A 25440-nucleotide genomic window follows, 5' to 3' on the forward strand; every position below is an offset into this window, starting at 1 on the left:
GAAGTTAGGGACGGCCCTGCACAGATAAATAAGTGAAGGATCGGATCTCTCATGTAGGGTGCTGGAGAGTTTGTACAAGTGTCTTATTTTGCTGTATTCTGGGTTCTCTGGAAAAGGAATAAGCTTTGGAGATAAATGGACTAGGAACCAAACTCCACCCAGACAACAGAAGGCTTTGAAACCTCAGTTTTACCTAAATAAGCTTATCTCACAGGAGGATTGGCAGAAATAAAGGGGTTAATGCAGGAACATGCTTAGTACTGTCTCTGGGAAAAATGGTACTTGAAAGGTTAGTTACATTTTTCCGTTAGCAATGGTTCCTGGCAGCCTCAGTGGCACCTCAGAATCATCTGGAGAGCTTGGCAAAATCCCATGTCCAGACTGTACCCCAGACCAATGAAATCAGCATCTCTGGGAATGAGACCAAGCATGAGTTTTGGTTTTCACCAGGTGCAGCCAAGGAGACTCAATGTCTCAGAAACAACGGCCATTACCAGTTCACCCCCTAGGCCATGCGCAGCTGCGTTAGGTGCCTGACTGTGTCTTAGATGAGTCATGCTCCTTGGTTGGACATGGAAAGTAAAAGATGGGCGTGTGTCCTAGCCTCTTGTTCGGCAAGACAACATCCCAGCAGTTACTGAGTGCTCGGGGTCTCCGGTGGTACCTTTGTGGGGTGACTTGCTCCCCTGACAGTCATTGGCTCCAAAGTGCTCACTCAACTTGAGACCCACCCTGCTGTCAACCTAGCTCCTCTCATGAGGCGAGATAAAGCCAGGGATGGACCCAGCCGGGCAGATGACCTGTAGGTTGCTGTTCTACCCACTCGGATTTCTAGCTCTGCTGACTTGAGAGATGGACTAGGTTAACCTTCTCTCCATTGCTGTTAAAACAAAAACAGCTGGGGCAGGGGAAGGAAAACAAATAAAATCCAAAGCGACCCACTACAAAGCCCTGCAGTCCCCTAATAAAAACAATCGTCTGTGGCGTTTCCAAAAATATGCTTGGGACAACTCAATCTCCAGAGGGCCCAGAAGGAATCGCGGATAGAGGACACTCCCAGAATGACCTGTCAGAAGTTAAAGAAGGAAAATTTCTTCTCTGTCGAACCGTCAGCTGGCAAAAAAGGAGACAGGCATTTCCCCCAGTAAGACTGAGTGAAAGAGGTGGATTTGACAAGTTTGCAAGCCAATACCAATGACACTCTCTATTTTCTGCAGACTTTGCAAGCTCGCTGTCTAACAGAGGAAACGTGCATAGACCCAGATGGCACAGGGGACTTATTTTATTATTCCCCAGGCCAAAAAAGGCACATACAGAAATACACACCGCCATCCTTTCACTGGTATGGAATACAGACTGGGCGACCTCAAACATGCTCCTAGGCAGTGATGCTTGGGAAATGTGGTTATCTTCTTTAGAGGTGGGAAGAATCTTTCCCTAAAACATGTCTCACAATTTAAGAAGTCGATCTTTCTGAACAACCAACTTGATCCTCAAGAGTGCCCGCAGTGGTCTGAGAAGGCCTCCCCTCTCTCACCCCCCCCGCCTCCCTCCCCTCCTTTGTCTGATGCTCACACTTGGCTTCTCCTCCCGGCATGGGGAGGGGGCGGGAGCGGGGGGTGCCGGGGAGAGACCTTGGAGTAAAGTTTCAACGTGGCAGCAGGAACCCAGCGTCTGTTATTTTAAGCTCTGGACACCAGACAGGACATTTTGTTTCCAACACACTCAGGGGCAGAGAGATCTCAGGAAAGATCAAGAGGCTACAGAGCAGCGAGAATCATAAGAATCACATTAGCAGTGACAAGCTTCCCAGTGGGATGGAGAAAACAGCGTTTGGAGTGGTTTGCTGAGAGGAACACACATTTTTATCAGGCACTGAAGCTCTTCCTTTTGATGTCCGGATTCCAAGGTTACGGCATGTTTTATAGTCACATACACATGTGCCAAGGACTGTCCAGGCCTCTCAGTCCTGCCCTTGTGGAATGCATGCAGGAGTGGGAGTGGGCAGGCCGGACGTCGAGGGTGGACGGCTGTCTGCACGACAGGATTTCACGCCCCTGCCTCCACCTCCCCACCCGGTGCTCAGATACACCATCAGGGGCTTAATTCACAAGAGGGGTGAGAATGGACATGGCTTATGCACTGACTATGAGCCAGGAGCTGTGCTGTGGGCCCCCTTCACAGATGAGGAAACCGAGGCTGGGGGATCGTTCATGAATTACCCAGCTGACCTGGAAACTGGCAGTGCCTATGGGTCCGTCAACGTCTGCTCTTTGAAAGAAGCTGGTAAACACATTCCTGATGAGGCGTGAGTCCCAAGATTCATGGATTCATACATTTCACACATGAAAAGCACTCACTATGTATAGGAGCCAGCTGCTAAGGTGGAGGAGAAGATGAAAAAATTCTGGGGCTATTTGGCAAGACATAATCTAACAGTAGAGAGAGCAGGTATCAGATAATACACACATGAGAAGAGCCATAAGATGGATCTCGACAGAATTAGCCGGCCTGTCACATAGCAGTGCTTCTTGAATCCTTACAGAATGAGTGGTAAGATTTAATGTTAATTTGCATTTAAATAGAGAGCAGTATCTTAGCAAGTCACTAATGATGGAGTTTTCGACATCAAATGGGGTAAACTTGGGAGGTTGGGGCCTTCTGGGAACCTTGCAAATTGGTGATTCTTAAATAAGGAAACACACCAGAGTCTTCAGGGAATGTTTTCTTTTTCTCCTAAAATGCTCACAGGTAAGCCCCTTCTGCAGAGGTTCTGCTCCAGAAGGACTGGCCTGCACCTTCTAGAAAACCTCTCCCTGGGTAACTATGGCGTGCACCCCAGTCCTGAACCACCACTTGTAGTCATAAATTGTTGTGGTTGTTGATTCTATGAAGATAATAAGGCTGATTCTAACTGAAGCCTCCAGAGAGCAATTTTGTCTCCAAGTATTTTTGCATCTTTCTGCTCCATCAACAGATGCATGTGTCAGCTTACATCTGCCCTTTTCTTTTTTCTATGGAGATGAGGAAGGCACTCGTATCTGAGCCTTAATTTACTGATCTGTTAAATGGGGATGATAACAACATATTTCCCAGGACTTTGGGGAGAATGATGCTTAGTACTTTTCCATGCAAGTGGCTGCCGTGTTCAGGGGAGGATTAAAAGATGAATATATCTACTATTTTCAAGGAGCTTATAGACTAGAAAAATTAATGTAATAATCACAGATGGTAGAAAATTGAACACCCCGTGGAAGAAATGTTTTGGGAGTTTGGAGCAAAACCTCGAGGTGGTAAGTGAACACCTTGTGCGCCAGGAGGGATGGGTACCCCACTTGCCTAGAACATTTGGTTTACAGTCGTGAGAAAGATCAGTGGAATCAGACCCAGAGGGCTGTGGATGCCAACCTAAGAGGTGATGGGCACTAGGGAGCCAGGGCAGCATCACGGGCAGGATATGCCATGTTCTGAGGGGGTTTAGGAAGAGGAAGTTATAGTGTATAGTGCGTGGAGTAGGATAAGGGGAAAACTAGGGGTGGCCAGACACGTAAGGAGGCCAGAGTGGCGGCAGAAGTGGGTGAGGAGATGTGTGCTGGCAACGGTTGTGTCAAGAAGGCAAAGGAGAGGTCCTGGCTGAGGAACTGGGTTAGTGGGGTCCCCTGAAAGGGCTCTGAGAAACAGTGCAAATGAAAGTAGGCTTTAGGAAGCCCCATCGATGCAGCGTGTACATGATTCAACCCTCTGGTTTTCAAAGTGTCTGCTGGGGTGCCGGGTGCACTGAGGAAGCCTCAGGGAGGGGGTGCAGAGAAAAACTGAGGGAGAGGCTCAGCAGCTGGGAGATCAGATGACCCCACCCTTTAAGCTGTCTCCATGACAACAGCATCTCGGCCAAGTGCTCAAGGACCATAGGCCTAATTTTCCTGGGTTCAAAATCTGCTCTACTATCTTGAGCAAGGCATGTCATCTTTCTGCAACTCAGATTCTTCAGCTGTAAAATGTGAATAATGACAATAACAATAATAATAATAATATGCCCGTTTCATACTGTCATAAGGATTTGATTTTAAGCACTTTGGACAGTGTCTGGCACACAATAAGTCTTATAGAAGCATTATAAAATTTAAAAATATTTATAAAATGGACTTCCAGGTACATTTCATTTGAAAAAAAATTCAAATTCTATGGTTCAAAACTATTGAAAACTATTCATTTCCAGTCTTCACTAAAGACTGAACTGACTTGCTTGGATTTGCCCTCTAGGGCTGGGCCTCTATGATCAATGGAAGCGAACGGTGGTATCTACAGCCAATTTGGTTGTTCCTGTACCTTCACTCAGTTTTTGTTTGTTTGTTTTTTGTTTTGGTGCCTAGGACATGCCTTTTGATATTTTCTTATCTCCTAGAATTAAATATTCATCAGAATAATGTTTGTTCTCAGTATTCAAGTTGAAGCATATGACCACTGGAAATTTCACTGCATAAAGTCCTACTTTACAAGGAGAAAATAATATTAGTGACATTAACCAGTACTTAAGACCTAATCAGGTGAGCTCTTAGAAAGAACAGGGGCTCTTTGTGAAGAAAGAGATTCAGGGAGGGAGAGAGAGGTCCGGTGTGGAGATTCTCCAGTGCTGGCTTTGAAGATGCAGGGGGGTCACATGGTAAGAAATCCAAGTCCCCAGGAGCTGAGAGGGGCCCCAGTTGACAGCTGACAAGCAAGCAGGGACCTCAGTCCGGCAATACCCAGGAACTGAGTTCTGCCACCGCCATGTGAGCTTGGGAGAGGAGTGTGAGCTCCAGAAAAAAGCTGCTGACACCTTGATTTCCACCTTGCCAGAGCCTGACCAGAGAAGAAACTGCCCAGACTCCTGACCCCAGGAGACTGTGAGATAATAAAAGATGTCTGTACCCTCGACGTTTGTCGTCATCTGTTACGCAGAAATAGAGAACTAACACATTCTCTCTAGCCCAGAGCACCCACTGTCCTTCTCCAGCCACAAATCCACCTGCTTAATCCTCCCCAGCTGTGGCTGGTAGGGGACCTGGCTTTCTCCGCAAACCTCTCCAGTCAAGAGTGGGGCTGGGTTACGGCCCCTATTGCATTTGGGGGTTTTGCCACTTAGCTGAAAACAAACCTGTGATGGGGAAAACAAAGATCAATGTGGAACAGCAACTCCCCTTCACCCTCAGAGATCCTGCAGCTGGAATCATGTTCTCCTTCAACTGGACTGAACCAGCAGAAAATCCCATGTGTGCTACATCACAACACCCCCATCTCAGACTCCATCCACACAGAGGAAACAAAAGTGAAGAGGAAACGTCTGTAGGACTTATGGTGTAAAAGGATATCTTGTTCGTGGGACGGGAGGAAGGAAGCGGCTACGCTATCCTTTTGCCCCAGTGCCATCTAAAAGACAAACAGATTCTCTTTACACTCTTGCTGGGGAGATCTTTTAAGGCCTCAAAGCAAGTGCAGAATTCACTGAACTGCCAACAAAGTCTACCCTTGGCTAACTCTTAAGGCGAAGTAAATGAAAGCACAGAACATGATGGAACACATTTTGAGCCATTTCTGCACAACCAGACAAATTTCCCCTCCTAGTCGGAGTTCCACGGGTTGGCTAATTCTGTGTTTACTGGATGCCCCCCAGGGGTCCTGCAAGCACGTGAGCAGCAGTAGGGCAGAGAGGCAACGCCTGTCCCTTTGCTTGCTAATCCCAACCTTAGGTTCCCCCCACCCCCAGACACACACAAAGACCAGGTGGAACTTTCTTACCCCCCAGCACAGGTGATTAATCATGGACAGAGGCAGCCCCTTAGTTGAAAGCCAGCCGAGCATAGCACCCGCCATCTGTTCTGCATTAGCTGTTGCTCAAAGGCCAGTGGCCTGAAACCATTTAGAAAACGCAGCCCTCTGTGCCTTCTGTCTCTTCCTCTGCCTCTCTCTGCATCTCCAGCTGGTAACCAAGTGGCACATAGATTTAGGATGCAGCGGCTGGGTCCTCCCTCCACAATGCCATGGGCCTTGGATGCCAGGGGCTTCAGATGGCCCATTTCGGGTGGCATTCTCTGTGGGCTCCTCTGCATTCAAGGAGGGACTTCGGAGGGGCAGAACCAACAACGTGTGGCTGGGTTTAGGGGGAGAAAAGAACTTGGAAGGGATCAGTTTTGTATTCGGTGGACTCTCCACTAAGGTTGATGCTGAGAAGACCTTTGAAGACTCTGAGTCTAACTGTCATGGCTTCATCTCCCCAGTCTGAGTGCTTTCTGGTTCTCACTGTCTCTTCCTCACAGAGATTCTGGGTGAAGAGTAAGTTAGCAACAAGGGCCAGGAGATAAGCTTGATGCTTTGCATGGGCACGTGTAGTCTGCAGCCCCCAAAGAGCTTGCCCTGCAGAGAAGCAACATCTTACAAGACACGTTTGTGAATGGATCTCACGTCAAATATAACCAGCAGGAAAGCGAGAAAATTCCGCTCTGGAGAGCGAATTGCTGTCACCCAGTGTACTCCTTTCTTTCCCCCTTCAAAGCCCTAAATCTTTCTCAGTTAGTCACTCCTGTTTTTAAAACCTTTCAAACTCAAGTGTAAAAATATGTGTGCCCTGTTCCAAGGACCAGAGCAAAGGTCCAAGGTCACAGCTGGAAGGCGTGGGGGCCACTTTCTCCAAGTCCATGTCGGGTTAGAAGCAGGGTCAGTACCCCACCTGCCAATCTCATGATAAAATTTCACAAATGATCAGGATGAATGAGATAATCCAGACAAAATAATTTAAAATGAGGCATGGCTGTATTTTCCAGTGCAAATCCATTATATTTTAAGTCTCACTCTTTTTTCTTTTATTGTAAGTTTCCTCTCCAGAGGGTAAAGAAAAGAAAAATGATTGAGGTTCATAAATTAATGCAGTTATTTGAAAGACCTTGCCATTTTATTCAACTTTTTCTCCTAAGAACTGAATAAAAAACAGAAACTTAAACCTTTGGAAAAAAATTTCATAAAATCCCAGATATGGTACAGAATGAGGTATGTGGACTGAATTTGCCCACGTGTACAAAACAGAAGCACAGGGCTTTTAGTGCTTCCTAAAATAGATGGAATGCTTAAAGCCATGTGGAGTAGAATCGTATTTTCATATAAATTCAATCTGTATATGGAATTGCTCGTTTTATTCTTCTACCTGGGCGTAGAATTCAGTTTTCTCATGTGACTGGTTTACCTTGATTAGTCACATGCTGGGTGCTGATGTGATGAACATCAGAAGTTTGATACTTTTTTAAGCCTCTTAGCCTGCTTTTTAGTCGGTGGTCCCAAAAGAACCAAAGAGTGGCTAAATATGAGAGTTAGGGTGGTTCAAAATAAACCCATCCGATTCAGATAACTAACCTAAATGTCCATGCTTGTAAACTGCATGTTTTAAATGGCAGTTTCTAATTTTCTGATTATGATGCAATTTATAATTTTCTGTCTCATCACATCCTTCCTTTCCAGAAAGTGGCCTGAATTTCTGAGAGTGTGTTACTATTTCCAAAACATATATTCTCTCCTGTTCTGGCCTGACTTCCAGAGCTGTTCCAATTTCATGTCTTTTAAGCTTCTCTGGGGAAGCATTATGCCCAGGGTCCATTTTCTGCTTCCAAAAAGTACATAGCATTGGGGAATCGACCGCCATCATAATAAGAATGATTTCAATACCTGCCATGGCCTGGGACTAGGTCATATGAGAAAGAAGCAGAAGCGGTTACAGTAAAAGCCAGACTAGGAGCCCCGAGAGTCCCTATGAAAGGAAGAGATTCATCTTCAGTCTTTTCGACTTTGTTTTTCTTTTTTCTTTAGCTACTTTTATTCCATTCCAGGTCAAGAGTTTATTTACTAAGTCAATAGAGAAAGATTGGGAAACTGTCTAAAATATACAATGTCTTCCCACAGTATATGTCCGTCGGAAAGGCTGGGGAGAGAATGTCCTGGGCTGAGGTTAAGTCCTGTGGCAAAGACTGGCTGGCTCTTCACCCCTCCCACTTCCCTCTCCTAGGCAGGAGGTTCACTTCATTTCCCAGGATGCTTTGTGGTTGGGCAAGGTCCTGCGACTGAGTTATGGCAATAGGATGTGGGCAGAAACGAAACATGCCTTTCCAGTTACGGCCCCTGAAATCTTCACACACATGATTCTCTTTGCTCCTTACCCCTTTGGAGGCAACCGTGGAAGCCATAAGTGAACTTGGAGGAGCCACAAGATGGGAAGAGGCTGGGTTAACACCCATATGGGGCTTTATATGAGCAACAAATAAATGTCTATTGTGTTGTATGTTGGAGTTTGTTACAACAACTAATTAACCTTAATGAATACTGACCTTGTAAGAAAGATACCATGAAAAATTTTCAAGGATTCAAAATCCTAAAACTTTTCATTGGCTAAATGGTGCCCTGGTAAAGGTAAACTCTATGTTTTCTGTGGGAATTTTAGTTTCTCAACCTCTCATTACTAGCCACCAAGTAATCTCATGAAAACGTGAAGTTTCCTGATTGAAAAGATCCTAGGTGCCAATCATCATTATGATGGAGAAGAGGAGGGGAGGAGGTCCCTCCAACATACTCAGTGGAAAATGCCATTTTGGATGCTTCAGAACGCCTACTTGTCTCTATTTTGGAAATAGACTTTAACTCGGACAGAGAGGATTAGCTGGTGCCCAGTCTTTACTGATTACTGTGTGAATCAAATGCACTTTGAGCTTTAGATGGTGTCTCCATAGGAAACCTTAAGTGAGGGATTCAGCTCACTGCTTGGATAATTAAAGGAAAAACTCCATCACTACTGCTCTTTGGTAGCAATGGCTTGAGTTATCCGGCTAAGTCTCCTCTATATTAGATGGTGTCTAGACAAAGCCTTAGCGTATGTAATAATGAAAAACCGTTCATTTCTCAAAAGAATAGGAAAGGAGCGCTACATTTTGGATTATGCATAAATCTACCAAGGAAGTGATTATAACTCCAGTATTTGAACCAAAATAATTCTATAGGTAATCTCTAAAGAAGTGATATTATAATTGTTTATAGAGAGTGATCAGAATTCAAGCCTTGTCCAGGAAATCTGCTTAGCCCCAAATCCGGTCGTTCAGGTTTCATTCATTCACATATTTGATGCTTAAGGCACAATTAATTAACTAATCACTACTTATTTGGAGGACTGTATTAGGGTGCGTGTGACTAACACAGGAGCCAAAGATTGCATGAGACAGAGGAAGGAAGGATTACTTCCTCACTGCGGCCATTGTGATAGGACTTAGAAGGCTGAACAGAGATTCAGGAGATAAAGAATGGGTGTTGTGGGTTTGAGGGGAGAGGTGAGAATCTTCTAGATAGAGGAAATACCAACAGGTGGTACCAACGCCTTGTGAATAGTTGCTGGGATACGGCCAACCTTACACTGAATGTGATCATTCATTCAGCCAACATATACTGCTCGAGGTTGGGGACAGTGTCCCTGCCTTCATGTCATTTGTATTCTCCTAGGGAGATAGACAGTGACCAAGAAAACAAGTACATAACTCCAGGTGGTGGTAAGTGCTGTGAAGGAAAATGGTGCAGAATAAGATAGTCACCCACAAGGGAGGGGGTGATAGTTTAGAAAGAGCAGTTAGGGGTGGTCTCAGTTGGTGGCAGGAGCTAGAAGGACCACTCCAGTATGAACCCCCACTCCAAGCTGTCCTGAGTCCAGATTTCACCTGGTCTGCAAGTCTGGGTCTGAGCCTGTTCTGAGAGATGAGCTGGAGTAGCAGAAAGTGCAAGGACATCTGTGTCTGGGGTCGGGAGCAAAGAAGGTCTGGGTGGTGGTCAAGGGGTGAAAAATGAGGGAAGGTGCAAGCTGCTGGAAATCAGAGAGGACTCCAATCATGTTCTTTGATTTTTGACTTACCTGTGTTTTTGAACATGATCTGAACTTCACTAACAGAAGCATCCCCCCACCCTTTCCACTGCTCTTCCTTTTTGCACAGAAACCGCAGTCATCTTTAACCCCTCAGATATTCTCAGTGACTAGAACCAGGGATTTTGCAGTGAAGGGACAGAAGACGCAGTTTTAATTTTAGAATGGGCAACATCACCATAAAACAGTGACACCGTAGTATAACCAAATGAGGATTTAAAGGACATCACCTCCCCAGTTCAGGAATGGAGAGCCTCGCCACCCCAGAGGCCAATCCTCAGAAGAAAATGAAGAGTGATCCCATCAGCTGAGGGTCTTCACTCCTCAGCCTCACCAAAGGCAGCCTGGGATGTGCAAACAGAATTCTAGGGCCGAGGTAACAGCTTCTTCACAGACGGAATGTTTTGAATACCTCGCAAGTCATGCAAGAAATAAAAAAACCTCAGAAAGTTAGTGTGAGGAGGCCCTCTATTGGGGAGTGTGTCTATGTAATACTTCCTCCTCAGATCTCGGGCTCATCACAACTCTGATTTCCTAAAGGGCAAAGCTTGAGATAGAATTCCTGTACTGGCACCATGGCTGGGGGTGCTTGGCTCTGATTTTCGAGTCAAGTTCCCCCTCCTTCTCTTATTGGTCCTCCTTCTAAAGTTCACCAAAGCCTGGGTCTCCATATTGAAATACTGAAAGTGGAGAATTGAGGTCATTATCTGGATGATATCTAAGTTTGATTGATAATATCTAAGATGATTGAGGAAGGATGCTGGTAAAACTATTTGTCTCATTTTTTGCAGCAATAAATCCCAGAATACTATATTCAGAAAACATATTGAATGAAAAAAGGTAAAACAGCCCATTGTGTTCCATCCTGTCAAATTCCTAGAGTTTTGAGAATTCTGTAGAGCTAACTGCTTTATTTCCAGGAAGAACACTATTCATTATTCCATCTTGATTTTACCTTTAGTTTTCCTCTACCTATACAATATCCAGATACATCCCCCACCCTACCACCCAGAAACCCCTTCTGTTTACAGGCATAGAGGGACAAGTGTGACTTTGAAGAAAAATAGAAAATTCTATTTTTCTTAACTTTATTGTTTAAGCATAGGAGATTATATTAGCCATGATGAAGGCGTATTCTACTGAAGTTGGATATTATACATTAGGAATGGGAACTCTGCATTCATTTTCACTTGTAAGTAAATTTTCACTACTCCTTTCCTCTCTAGGGAAACACTGCTGACCACTCAATTATAAACAAATCAAATATTTCCATGCATATGATAGCAAAACACAGTTTTGTGATTCACAACGTCAGTGATGATCCCATCAGCCTAGCACTGAAGTAACAGCAGGAAACATTGATAAAATCACAGAGATTCTTTTTCCTGGAGCCACTTTGGTCAGATAAGGGATGCGTTAGGTAATGTAAGGACCCATTGCCTGTTCTGAGGTTGAGAGGTTTCCATCATCTTTTCAAGTGACTCTGATACAGGCTCAAGTTTGAGAAGCACGTTTCTACATAACAGAAAGCAAAAGAGGGGGCCTACATGTGCAGAGGGGGATGTAAAGAGAGCAGAGGATGGAATTCTGGCAAATGCAGATGGGGAAGAAGACCTAGCAGAGAAGGGGAAGAAGAACAGACAGACAAACAAAAGAGAACCAGAAAAGAAGAACATCTTCCACAACTAAGGGAATATAGTTCTCAAGGAGAGAGAGGGGGGTGGAAAGGTCAGTCAAGTTTGGCTGGAGAAGGACCAGCAGGTTCTGTGGGCAGCAGTGACCTCCGAGGGAGCAAAGTCCATGGAAATGGGCAGAGGATGAGGGCTGATGGCTAAGGGGGAGAAGGAGGGGGAGCAGGCAGATGGCCATTATTTTGAGAAGATTTGCAGCAATGGAGCTGTTCCCACAAGGGGTCCATCCAGAGAAGTAAGGATGCCAGCTGCTTGGAGGGGACCAAGCAAGGGAAAGAGTGGTGGGAAATATGGAAGACCACATCAGGAGAAGCCTGGAAGGCCAAAGTCTGGACTTTATGCTAAGATAGAAAATAATGAAAAATTCTGAGTGGAGAGGTTATATGGTCAGGGTTACATTTTTTTTTTTTTGTTTGACTTCTGTGTGGAGAACAAGTCATAAAATAGCAAGAGTTGGGGAGTGGGGATCACTCCAGTGGTCCAGGTGAGAGCTAATGGAGGTGGCGATGGTGGAGAGGGTGAGAAGGGACTTGATTCTGGGTATATGTCAAAGGAAGTGCCGCAGGATCTGCTGATGGAGTAGGTGTAAGGCCTGAGAGACAGGGAGATTCCAGGGTGCATAAAAACTATTGGAAAAATTAAAGAAGGAAGGGGAGAAAGCAGATGAGTTAAAAATAATAGTAATTTTCACCTTTGTTGGGTGTTTACTACACACCAAACATCGTGCTAAGTTCATCATCTATATGACATCACTTAATCCTCGCTACAGCCCCAGTTCACAATGAAGGAACGGAAGCTAAGGGAAGGTAAATAACTTGCCAGTCACGGAGCAAGTGGTGGGTGGGGGCCCGGGCCCCATGCAGTCTGGCTGCAAAACACACGCCCGAAACCCTCCACACGACACAACTTCTATTTTCTCTGAGAAGTGAAAGGTTACCTGGAGTTGGGGGGACAGAGAGCCCAAATTGGGGGTTCGAAAAGAATGTTGACCAATGAGTTGAAAAATATGCATCAAAGATTTAAATAAATAATAAGATGATGGTTGACGATGCTTTCCTTAGGGGAGTGGTTGGCGCCGTTTGGGGCTCACCCTTCTGCCTGGGCCATGTCTCAATGAGGAAAATGACAGAGCTGCCATCTTTCTGGATCTCTTCAGATGTGGTGTCTATCACTGAGGGAGCCCCAGCACTGAGCTGCTACAGCTGGTGTGGGGCTGACTCTCAGCTCCCAGTCCTAGGAGAGAAACATTCCTTCCATCTTGTTTAGCATAAACACGGACCTGAAATTGAGTGAGCCTGCAAGATGGAAGCTGAGTCATGGCATATTTATTAAGCTGAGCACTGGGCTTAATACTCAGAGGGACACCAAATTAATTTAAGACACAGCTCTTGCCCTTGAAGGGCTTACAGTGTTGGTTTGGCTGGTGGACCATCCAACATCCGTTAGGATGGAGAAACCAAATCTCCATTCTGGGTTCACTGTGCTGCACGCACTGACTGGCCAGGAGGTGAGAAGGGTCTCGGTGCCTGGGCAGCTTGCAGCCCCTCTGCTCATGTGCATTAACTCCATGAGCAGCCTGGCTGCAGAGTCAAGGTGGCTGTTTGTGCATAAACATTGTCATTGCACTGGGACTGCTATTTCATCTTTGAACCTTGGCTTCAAAGGATCACTGGCCTTATTCCCGCAGCCTGCCTTTCTCTGAAGCATGTGGCTTTGCCTTGCAGATTAAAGTGAAGACATACAAGAGATCTGGCCATCCGCTCCTCAAACTCAACCCAAAACAAAGTCTTGCAAGGCTCCAATCACAGCAGCAAGGGAGCAGCCGAAAATGAAGGCTTGGAGCGGGGTCCTTTCTCAGATCCTGTAAGGCAGCTCTGGTTGACCTAATACAACCCTTTGAGCTTTGGGCAATTTTACCCTGAGAGTTGGTCTATCTTTGCAGAAAGGGGTGATTTACTGCAACGTTCCCAACCAGTCTTGTTTTATCTTATTTAAAGCAGGGATCGTTGTCAATGAGGCTAGCGTGGTCATTCACCATGTGCCTGTGAATTCTTCAAAAGCCATGTCAGACTGAACCATCTGAAACTTGGATGGTGATTCTATTAATTTTCTATCACTTTCTTTAGTTCATTCCTTTGAAAAGAAACTGTCTGATCTTTCTTCCTGATTCCCCTGCTTAAGTCTGAGACTGTGTATGTAGGCTTCTCTCTGATTTCTTTCTTTTCTCTCTTAAGATGGCAAGAAGAGGGAAGTGAGACCCTTCAACTGGGAGTTTAAAAATAATGACCAGGCAATTCTTTAATTATAAGGCAAGAGAGAGAACCAAAGGGAACTATCTCCCCTCTCAGAGGGAGAAAAACTGATGATAGACAGCTATCAAAGGACTTATGATCATAGATTTAAGTGTAATTTTTCTGCAGATCTTTTTGATCAGATAAACAGAGTGCGTTCGGTCTGTGATGAAGCGGTAAAGCCATCCAGAGGCAAAAAGGAAAAGATTGTCACGTTGGGGATGTGTTGATCAACGGATGCTGATAACATCTTAAGCTACAGGCTTAGGAAAAAACTAGTGATCTTTATTAGGACATAGGCTAATTTTCAGAGTAACCTTTTTTTCTAGTTATTCATCTTGAAAATATGACCAATGGATAAATCTGGTCATCATAGGACAATTCATTTAACTGGCATTTTAGCTTAAGTCTCCAATAATTGTTTTCCATTAAGAAATGCATGCAGTCACAAAGATCATTAAGATGACCTTGCGAGAAGCCGGTGGTTCCAGACCAGTTTTGTCACACAACCTGACAGCTCATGTGGGAATGGAGACAGGTCTATTTTGAGTGTCAGTTTTAAAAGATCATTTGTAGAGGCATGGATAGACCTAGAGACTGTCATACAGAGTGAAGTAAGTCAGAAAGAGAAAAACAAATATTGCCTATTAACCCATATATGTGGAATCTAAAAAAATGGTATAGATGATATGTGCAAAGCAGAAATAGAGACACAGATGTAGAGAACAAATGTATGGATACCAAGGGGAAAAGGGGGGTGGGTGGGATGAAATGGGAGATGGGGATTGACATATACACACTATTGATACTTTGTATAAAACAGATAACTAATGAGAACCTACTGTATAGCACAGGGAACTCTACTCAATCCACTGCGGTGGCCTAAATGGGAAGGAAATCCAAAAAACAGGGGATATATGTATCCATATAGCTGATTCACTTTGTTGTACAGTAGAAACTAACACAACATTGTAAAGCAACTATACTCCCACAAAAATTTTAAAAAAAGGTTGAAAGCTCTCTGCTTATTCATAGCTATATCCACATCCCTTAGTTTATCACCACCTCTTCCCCAAATTCCGGTGGGCCAGCTGACTACTTTTGGCCACTGGATGGTAAGCAAGGTGATAAGTGTCACTTGCAGGCTGATGCTCTTTCTCTCTACCATGGCAACTGTGAGGCCAGATGCTTAGATGGCCAAGCCTCAAGCCAGCAGCAGCCTGAGTCAGTTCCCATGGAGGGGAAGTGGGCAGGGAGTCGTCCAATTTGTATTAGATCTGCGAACAAGAAATAAACCTTGGTTCAGTTAAGTCACTGAGATTCTCAAGGTTTATTTGTTACACTGGCATAATTTAGTTTATCCTGACTAATCCAGGACTTTGAAGGGAATCTAGTCTTACCTCACTTGCATCACAAGAATCCTTCCTACATTCCTGAGACATGGTCCAAATACTTCTTGAACACCTCAGGAATGATAGCAAGTAACGTAGCAAGTAGTTATAGAATTGTTTTCAATCATAATGAAGTATTTTATATGTTTTACTTTACCTAACGCTCACAGAAACCTTCGCTCATCAATATTCTTTTCCTTATTTTACAGCTAGAGGAACTGAAGCACAGAGAAGTAACTTGCTCAGGGTTGAACAGATCAGTGAAGTCACTTGCATAAGGCCACACAGCGAGTTAAGTAGCTTCCCAGAAGTCGAGTCCAGGCAGCTGCTTTCACTTTATAGTCTTAAGCATTGCACCAGGGATAGGCTGGGTTCGCATTTCCTTTTCACATGGACTATTCAATAAGACACAGAATCATAAAACCCAAAAGACAAGGCCGGAAACGACCTGAGAGATCAATCAATCATTGCATTTTACGTGGAGGAACAAGGTCACCCTCCAAGCCATTTTCTTGCTTTAGTGAAAAATAAAAGTCTACCCTTTCTTTTCAACCTACTGACGTGAGGAGTACTGGGGCTCAGTGAAAGGGCTTCAGGGACCATCAGTTTGGAGGTAGGTAGAGACACTACTTCATCCGGACCTGCCCTGTTCTAATCTGTTTCATATAGTAGGCTTCTGGGTAAAATGTGTATGTGAATAAAGTATTCTGCCACTTAAGTAAAATTGAAAAATTATGGATCTCTCCATACTTCTAGTGAAATAGTAGGCTTGGAACACTGCACTGAACAGCGTAGGGTTTCACATCAGCTGGCAGGTGGGGCAGGGCACGTGGACTGTAGAGCCCAGTGGGGAGGTCTGGGGCCAGGATCATTTGCTGCCTCTGTAAACACACTCACTGGATTGCCTGACAGCAAGAATTGCCCTAGTCATCACTGTCCCCCATTGTGATATATAGTAGAAGCTGTGTAAACTGTATCTAAAAAAATAGGAGAGTTCCAAGAGCCTTCGGTGAAACCATTTTTCAAAAAAAAGATTAAGCTCATTTGAGTTGAACAAAGTAAGACATCTTGGCTGTGGTCACCCAACGTCAAAGAAATGGCTGCTAAGTTATCACTGTGAGTATTTTGTCCATATATTCTTAAATGGGCAGTGGTGGATTTCTTCTCCCCAGCCCCTGGCTGGTAATGAATGAAGGAATGAAGGAAGGAAGGAATGAATGAATAGATGGATGGGTGAGTGCATTAAAAAAACCATTATTAAATTGACTAGTCTGTTTTCAGGGAAACACAAGTAAATGTCCCAAGAAAACACAGGCAAGTGCATACCAAAGTTGGCTTCATTTCAACACAACTAATTAAACAAAATTATCCACATTTGCTGATCAATTAAGAGGTGAATTAGAAAGTTTTCTTTGAAAAAAAAAATGAGTAAAATAAGTAAAAAAAAAAAAAAGTTTGCTTCTAAAAAGCATCCCCCCCGCCCTTTTGTGTGCTGACGGCAGTTCTAGCACATTTATGGACTCTGTAGTATTATGTATCATGTACTATTGATGTACACATGGCTTGATTTACAAATCAGTTAACACAAAGGTGTATATGGACTTCCCTGATGGTTAGGACTTTGTGCTTCCACTGCAGGGGGCACGGGTTCGATCCTTGGTCGGGGAATTAAGATCCCACATGGCATGCGGCACGGCCAAAAAATGAAAAAAAAAAAAAAGACAGAAGTGTGTATCTGAAAAGGGGGGAGGTTGATGGGGCAGAAGGGAGACAGGGAGAGGTCTAGGAAAGGATTCACGGGGGATGTGCTTGCTGCAGACCCTCTTACCTTGCGTGGTCCCGTCCAGTCCCATGATGAATTTCATTGCTCTGATGATTTGCTCTGCTATTGGAGGGCTCATGGAGGTGGCATAAGCAGCGCTATGTGAGTGAGCCCGTAAATAATCCACGAGATCCTTTAATACAAGAAGGAAATCCAGAAAGAAGGCAAATAAATCTCAGTGTTGGTGGGCCCACCTCCACCCATCACAGCACAACACATTTGATTCTCAGATGTGGTCTGATTTCCAATGGGCATCACCATCTGTTTATTTTTTCTATCCCTTCTTCTTAGTCTCCCCGTCAACAACCTAGAAGGTATACAAAAATGGGAGGCTGCAAACTTGGAGTTGAGATCTATAAGGCAAAACCAGCTGTGGAAAGGAAAAAATGGTTTCCTAGACATTTGTCTGGGTACCTAGCCCATTAGAGCACTGGTTTAGTATTCAGAAGAGTCCAAAGAATACTCCGGGATGTGTTTTTTGCCCTTGAAAATATTACATTAGCTTGTGCCCATGGAGAAGTAATGGCAGGGAAAGTAACAAGACATGTAGACTAGTATATGCAGCAGGGCTACTGGATGGCGGAAGAAAGAGAGGGGATGTTGCCAGAGGGAGTAGATAAGGGAGGCTCCAGTGAGGAAGTGGAATTAAGTCTTGGAGAAAGAAGACAGACAAAGGTAAAAAGAAAACTTTCAGGGGAAGGGAGCAGCAGAAGGGAGAGGAGAGAAACTAAACCAGTGTGGAGGTGAGGACCAGATGAACTCTAGTTGTGCGCTGAGCTGGAGACAGCTGTTGGGATTTTTGTGCAACACTATTTGGAGTGCTGACCCACTGCAGGATGGTAGAGTGGTAGGAAAGATTCCCTACCTGCATGCCTGACCCCGGAGGCCCAACCTGAGGTCCCAGGTAAGCCTGCTGAGAGCCTGAAGAAGCTCCAATCACCTCATTCTGCAGTGATGGTGGGGCGCTTACGGGAGGCACCTGGAGGCACTCAGCCCCAGCTGGGCAGACCATCCATTGGCCCACCTGTCCTGGCTCACAGCCTGGGACCCTTGGGGTGTCCTGCAGAAAAGCTAGTGGGCCCATGATGGGTTAGCAGTGGGGTCTCTAAAGCTTCGGCAACCTTTGCTTTCAGGAAAAAGAGACAGCTTAGAATCCCACTTAGGGTCTTCTCCGATAATTCCCTGCAAGGTGAACTGGGGGGAGCTCTGCTTTGGGCAGGCCCATCTCATCCTAACCCCCCTTCACCTGCCACATCCACTCCCACTTCCGTGCTGGGGCTGTGCCCGCCTGTCACACTTCTCTCTCTGGGTTCGGGTGTCGTGGTTGCTCCCAACCATGGGTCGCTACCCAAGCATTTTAAATGTACGTATTCGTCTTCCTATGAACTAGTAACTAAAGTTAGTAGTTAAGTAAGTAGAGAGTACCTAAAGTTACTATGAACTTTCCTAAATGTTTATAGTAAAGTGAGTGGCCTGCCTCACAGGTGGCTGGTGACGTGATGCCTCTACCTGGCCCACGGAGGGAATGGGTAACTCCATCCTGTCCTTCCTGCCTCCTTCAATATGTCCTTCATCCTAAATCCCCTCTTCCAAGCTCCTGCCTCCCTGACTTCCTTTCTCCTCCATTTCACACTCTTCATTCCTTGCTTTTTTGTTTCTTCTTTTCCTTCCCCATCCCTTCTACTCTGGGTCCCTCTCTCTAGTTCTTTTAATTTTAAATTCTTCATTCAAATCTTTTTTCTTTCCACTTCTAAATATTTTGTTCCTTCCTATCTCCTCCCTTCTTCCCTCCCTCCCTTCTTCCTTCCCTCCCTCCCTCCCTTCCTCCCTCCCTTCCTCCCTCCCTCCCTCCCTTCCTCCCTCCCTTCCTCCCTCCCTTCCTTCCTTCCTCCCTTCCTTCCTTCCTCCCTTCCTTCCTTTCTTCCCTCCTCCCATCCCCTGCCTCTTCCCTCCTTCCATCTTTCCATCCAGCAAGTTCGTACTAGGATGTGCTCTAGGCTATGTTCTGGATGCAGGCGCCCAAGAAGAGGAGGAGGCGGATAGAAAGCCTAGTCCCTGGAGCCATTCCCCACTTACACTAAAATCAAAATTAAGCTTCTGTCCATCCTTTTGTTTAATGAATCTCACAGAAATGGTGTTTTCACCGTATCTGAGGAGGATGTGCGTGCTGTTGGCCTGACTGAAGGCACTGGACTCATGGTATCCAGGAAGTTCACTTTGGAGGACAGGGGGTGGGGGGCAGGGTCCGGGAGGGAGAGGCCTCAGGGTAGCCTCAGCCAAGCTGCTCTTCACACTCCTCTGTGAGCAGAGGCAGGGGTCTTCTTTCTCTGCTGAGAGCTGGTGCCTCCTGGCAGGATGCTGGGGAAGCCTATGAGGAGGGAGAGGGTGGGATGCAGGAAATAGGATGATGGGGCTCATGTGGTCAGGAAAGGGCTGTTTTGAGGAGGTGATCTGACCTTGAAGGATGGGTGGATTTGAATAGTTGCAGAGGAGGGGAGAGGCATGGACATGTGCTGAAAATAGGAACAAAGATGGCACCTTAATCAGCACAGGATGGAGGCGTCAAATGGGGGCAGAGGGAGAAGCTAGTGTCTCCAAGAAAAGGAGTTGAGGGGTTGTTCCCTCAAGGGGAGGTCTGACCGTGGAGGTACGAGACAGGCTCTGGAGCCCGGATCACCTGGGTTCAGATCCTGCCTCTGCCACTAACTGATACGTGACCACTGGCAAGTTACGAAGCTGTGCCTTAGTTTTCTTCTCTGAAAAATGAGATAATGGTCATACCTATCTCAGGGTCATTATGAGAATTAGAGTTAATATATATGTGGTGCTTAGAAAAGCATGTGATTCATAGTGAATTCCTGATCCTGTTGGTAATTACTGTTAATGGACTGCCAGCTCAGAGATTCCTAACACTGGGAGCAGGGGTGGGGAGGAGGGGACCAAAATATAAAAACTTCTTAGAGTGTCTTTATTCCAGCTCCCTCGTCATGCTGTCAGGTTATATAACTACACTCGGTAGACCCAGGCATCAAACAAAAGATTTTCATCCCAGCACTTCCTCCATCCTTATTGGATGGTAGCAGTAGGAGTGAAAACAAAGGAAAATAGAGGCATTTTAAAGAGAGGAGAACTCAGAGCTGATGGTAGATTGCATGACTGCAGAGATGGTAGAGCTGATAGTTTATTGATAGACCCAGAGTTGATATTCATTGGCTGCTTGAAGCTTCATTTTAAGAATTTTACATGTATTAACTCAGCTTCACAATAACGCTGTGAGGTAGATACTATTTTTATCTCCATTTTACAGGTGGGATCACTGAGTCACAGAACAGATCAGAAAATTATCCAACCAAAAAGTGGATTTAGACCCAAAGAGTCTGGCTCGAAATTACCCCAGCCACTGAGTTCTACACTTTATTACACACTCTCTTAAAATCCGTAGTGGTGGATACTTAGTGGGGTCTGGTAAATACTGACGGTTTAATGGAAAGCAGCAGGGTTTAGGGGCTAAGGAAAGATGGTGAGGGTCCCTGAAGTATAGAGGGGGGATTAAGCTGCATTCTTAGGAACAAGTGTAGCAATATTCTCGTAGCCTTGGGGCATCACTGACAAGGAGCAAAGACACAAAACAAAGCTGCCTTTGATCCCTAAAGGGCTCATGATGTCCCCAACCCCCAATTTTCCTATGCAAATCAAGAAATTCCATAAAGCTAAGGTCATGTGGTACATCCTTCGTTTGAATAAGTGCCTCATGAGTATCAGTATCATTTCCTTTTAACAGGAAGACTATCTTGCCCAGAATCTTATTTCTTGCAGACTGAGTCCACCTTCTCTCAGAATCTGAGTGTGTGAATGGGAGCTAATTTGCTTGTGTGGTTCAGAAAGTGGGGCTCTTGGAGTGCCCTCAGCAGAGCATCAAGGAAGCCTTGGTCCCTGGCTTCCTCCTATCCTTTGCCCACTGGATGCCAGGAGCCATGAATTAAGAGTTGGCTTTGGTCTTAAGGAGAGTCTGGGTTGTGTTTTCCTTCAGGCTGGGTTAGAGGTCCCTTCAGACCAAGGTTTCCAAGGCCATTAGTAAATGCAAAACCCTGAGCCTGGAGTTCAAGGACAAGGGTGGCTTTTCTGAGGAAGTCAGACAGGAGGCTCTTAGGGGAAACATCTTGGCGATCATTCTATGACCCCCATTTACTTCAAAGGGCTGTTAAATACAGCCAGGGCCGAGCACGCAGGGCAGAGCTGGCTTCTGCCTCCGTCTGGCGCCCAGGCTTCCGGGCTAACACTCACACCAAACTTGGCTGCTCTGCCCGTCTCCCCCTCCAGAGTCCCAGCCCTGCAGCCTCTCAGTCCTGAAGCTCACCTTTGCTTCTTTCATTTGCACATCTCCGGTCAGCCTGTGGAGGCTGTGAAAGCCAATGCGCAACTGCAGGCATGGGAGAGGACTCAGAATCCATGCCTGAGAAAAACCTGGACTCCAGAAGCCAGGGTCTGAAGTGTGGACCCCATCTCCTCAGCAACTGAATCAAGGCAAATTCAAAAATAAACATAAGGAAACTGGCTCCATCAGCTCAGGATGTGGAGCTCTGATAGGCAGAGAGAAGTGAGTACCTGACACGTCACCTGAAGGTCTTGAAAGGACAGAGAGCTTCAGTGTGGGGTGTTCAGGGACCAGCTACAGCAGCTCTGAACTCACAGTGGGCAAAACAGTGAAACCTTGCTGGCTCTTCAGGTTCCCTGAGGTCGGAAGAGTAGGTCGGGCCAAGGCAATAAACTCTGAGAGTGGAGATGAATTTGTAGGACGTTTTGTTACAGGAAGGCTGAAGTGAAGGCAAAAGTCTCTATTCTCTGTAGTCGTGTCTTAGCACTAAGCCAATCTTTCTCTTGTGTGTTTTCAAATATTTTTTCTTACGTGACGCATCTACCCTGACCTGCTCCAAAAAGGTTTCTGGAGCCTCCTAGGAATATACTTATTAGGAATATAGTCCCTGTACCACCAACACTGACACTGACATTTAAAAAGAGTTAAGAGCTAGGCAATTTTATGGTTTTCTAGATTTTTGGACTCAAACAATTATTTTCAAATCTCAAGATTTACCAGGAAGCCCATGAGTGTAGCAAACTTGAAATTATCAAGATTTCAGAAAAATGTAAAATCCTTGTGTGTGCACTTTAATTTTTTTTTTGATAACTAATTTTGTTGCTTTTGGTATCTAGAATGCTGGATATTTTGCAATACTCCCCTAAATTGAGATGCATAGTTTAAAATATTTAGAAAAAATATGTATCATGAAACTCTGAAAACTGAACTTGAATTATTTAAACAGATACTAGAAAGATTTTTCTCAAAGTTCTTTAGCATTTGCCCAATCCTATGTCCTATCAATTGAAAAGCATAGTTTAAAACAAACCCAAAGTGAAAATTCTTCGCGAAATTCTTCAAAGTTCAGGGGAATAAAAACTATGATTTAAATGGAAACTACCCATAATTTAAAACAAAAATAATTTAACAAATTAAAGGCACAGAGGAGCAGATGTATAAGTTCCCTTAACTCATGGGCTCATTAGGCTGGAAGGAAACCACAGTCTCACCAAAACAGTTCCAGGCAGGTGTTCATCTAATGTTTAAATCATCAGGGAATGGCCCATGCAGACACTTTCTCACGTGGCCTCCCATCTCCTGCTCACCCTACACGTGTGTTTTCTAGGTTTTGCATCTTGCTGTTTCAGGGCCAGTCTCTGTAGGAGTCCGCCAAACACCCTCTAATTCTTGCTGCCACCTCGTGGTAAATTCAGAGACTGCAGTGTATTACAGAGGGAGAAGGGGAAAGGGGAGGGGAAGAAGGAGGGAGGAGAGGGCGGAGGCCGAGGGAAGGGGGTGGGGGGAGAGGGAAAGAGGTAGCCCTCTAGGTCCAAATAGGCACAAAATGAGTTTTTTAAAGAGCGAAAAATGATCGACATACTCTTTCCTCCTCCTGACTAATGTAAATTATTTATAATTTTCACAATTGCTCAGTATCTACCCCAAATCAACAGAAGTTACATAGACAAGAGCAAATACACTTTTAAGATAGTCCACCTGACTTCAGGATGGAGAGTATGTGAGAGAACCATACTGAGCTGGTCCTAAATGGGCTGTCAGGAATCTTCGTTTAAAGCGGGTATCACATGAAGGAACTCTAAGGGGGACACGGTGACAGCTACCAAATTTGACAACACCTCAAGGATCTGCTCACTTCAGTTTATTCAGGCGCCTTTGGTTCAGGAAACAGAGTTACGCTTGGTTAAAAATTTTGTAGCTCAGAACTACTGCTAAAGTAATCACAAAACCACAAGCTCACAAAGCCGAGTAGCCTGGGTGGGGACGAAGCTACACTCCAGACCCTCTGATCCCATTGCTTTGACAGTCGAGGAAGGGAACGTTTAGGCTCTCACCAGATTTAGCTGAATTTTGTAAGATCCTGGGCCTTTCCTATGTTTTTAGCATCACCCAGCGAATTCCCACAGGCCAGTGGAAGGACGCTGAACAACAATCCTTTGAACTCGGAAGAAAGTGATGCTTCTTGAAGGGCAAAGACCACTGAAAACTCTGGACATTTTAAGCATTTGTGCATCTCATGGCAGGGTCAGTGGCCGTAATAGAATCTGTTGTTTTAAATCATGGGCTTTCCACGACCAGGCTGTTTTCGACTCTACTCCCTGGTTTGTCTAACTGGTTTATCAACAGTCTGAACTCTTGTTCCTGCTGGTGAAGAGTGAGGAATCAGGAATTTTAGAGAAGACATTGAGCTCCCTGCATGCACTGCTTTTGGTTCTTCTGTGCCCTCCTTGGTGGAGCCAGCTCTAACCTCACAAGCTCTCCGGGACTGGTGTAGGCCTGGGGGAGATAGCTATTATGATTTGGACAAAAACTGTCATCTAAAGGAGCAGATAACTGGCTCTTTGAGCCCTGAAACCCAGGTTTTAATATTTCATTTTCTTTCTCTCCTCCCCTTCCCTCTTCTTTTAAAATCCTTTCAAACATTTGTTTTATTTTGGCAGCCCCCTTGGTGACATTGGCAGTCAAATGACAGGGATATCACTTCACAGTCTAATTCCATCGGATCAGAATTTTAAGGCACGTAGATAAGGTATCAGAGGATGACAAGATGTGACCCATGGCTTATCCAGAATTGTGGGAGAGAATTATTTTGCAGGGAAAATCTCTTAAAAAGACATATCTGATCTTGCTACCATTTTGATTAAAGCTCTGAAAACTCACAACTTGTAGCACAGGGTCAGTGTCCTTAACCTCTGACCTCTGCCCACTCTTCCTACCACCCACCTTGTGTTTTTTATGCCACAAAACCCAAACTACTTACGGTGCTGCAGCATCACTTCTATGGTTTGGTAGCCATCATTCCCTCTTTCTGAAATATAACCCTCATCCCCCCATCCTTTGTCTACAAGACTGACAATCATTCTAAGACCTCGTAGGTACTGACTCTCCTTTGTACTAAGTCTTTGCCTGTGTGCACAGCCGGTGTTGTCTTTTTATGATGGTGTGATTACTCATCACAAGCTCCTTGACCTACCTACTGGGCCTCCCCAGGCCGTAAACACATGGTGGCAAGGCTGCCCTCATCAGTTGGGTGTGCTGAACTGAACTGAAGCTCTCAGGGAAATCAGAGGATCCCACAGACTGCATTCCCAGGGCATTCAGGTTTTAAAAAGATGCAACAAGGCATCTGTCTCTTACCTTCCTTCCAGCTAGGTAACCTCCTGAGGCGCCAAAGCTTTTGGTGAAGGTGCCCATGAATATATCAACATCTCCGGGGTCCATTCCAAAGAACTCCACCACACCCCGGCCGGTCGGGCCCACGGACCCAATACTGTGAGCTTCATCTACGTAGAGGTACGCCTTGTATTTCTTCTTTAGAGCCACGATCTCGGGCAGACGCACAATGGAACCTTCCATGCTAGGGCATAAGAAGAAACGCTCGTCACCAGTGTGCATCCTCCAGGGAAGCTCTGTGTCACTCTCCCTTTCAGTACTTCTTAGCCTGCCCTGACATCAGCCAGGGATGACGGGGACATGCCATTCCTTTCTTTTTAAGGCATATTTTATTTGGTGGACACCACCCTCTCAATCTTGAGAAGGCTGCTCTGGCATTATTTCACTTGGGGAAAAAACTAATTTCCATTCAATGGATTTGAGTGCTTTCAGTTGCTACAGCTAATTCCCAAGTAAACAATGAGCTCACTGCATTGTGGATTGATTCATTTGTAAAGCCAACTAGCATAACTAGACAGAGCGCATTGGCTTCTAGGTATGGTGCTGGTTTTAATCACAGTG

At 45.1% G+C, this 25440-nt stretch overlaps 1 protein-coding gene across 3 annotated transcripts in view; it reads right to left on the reverse strand.

Moving 5' to 3' along the window:
* SPTLC3 (serine palmitoyltransferase long chain base subunit 3) overlaps positions 1–25440 on the reverse strand; it is a 139403-nt gene that overhangs the window by 17515 nt on the left and 96448 nt on the right. For all 3 annotated transcript variants that reach the window (XM_057702973.1, XM_057702974.1, XM_057702972.1), the window contains exons 8-9: positions 24844–25063; positions 17118–17244 (exon numbers count right to left, since the gene is read on the reverse strand). In XM_057702973.1, the coding sequence (XP_057558956.1) occupies positions 17118–17244; positions 24844–25063 (347 nt within the window). The remainder of the gene's footprint in view (positions 1–17117; positions 17245–24843; positions 25064–25440) is intronic.

This window comes from Hippopotamus amphibius, chromosome 12 (genome assembly GCF_030028045.1).
Source record: "Hippopotamus amphibius kiboko isolate mHipAmp2 chromosome 12, mHipAmp2.hap2, whole genome shotgun sequence".
NCBI classification, from domain to species: domain Eukaryota; kingdom Metazoa; phylum Chordata; class Mammalia; order Artiodactyla; family Hippopotamidae; genus Hippopotamus; species Hippopotamus amphibius.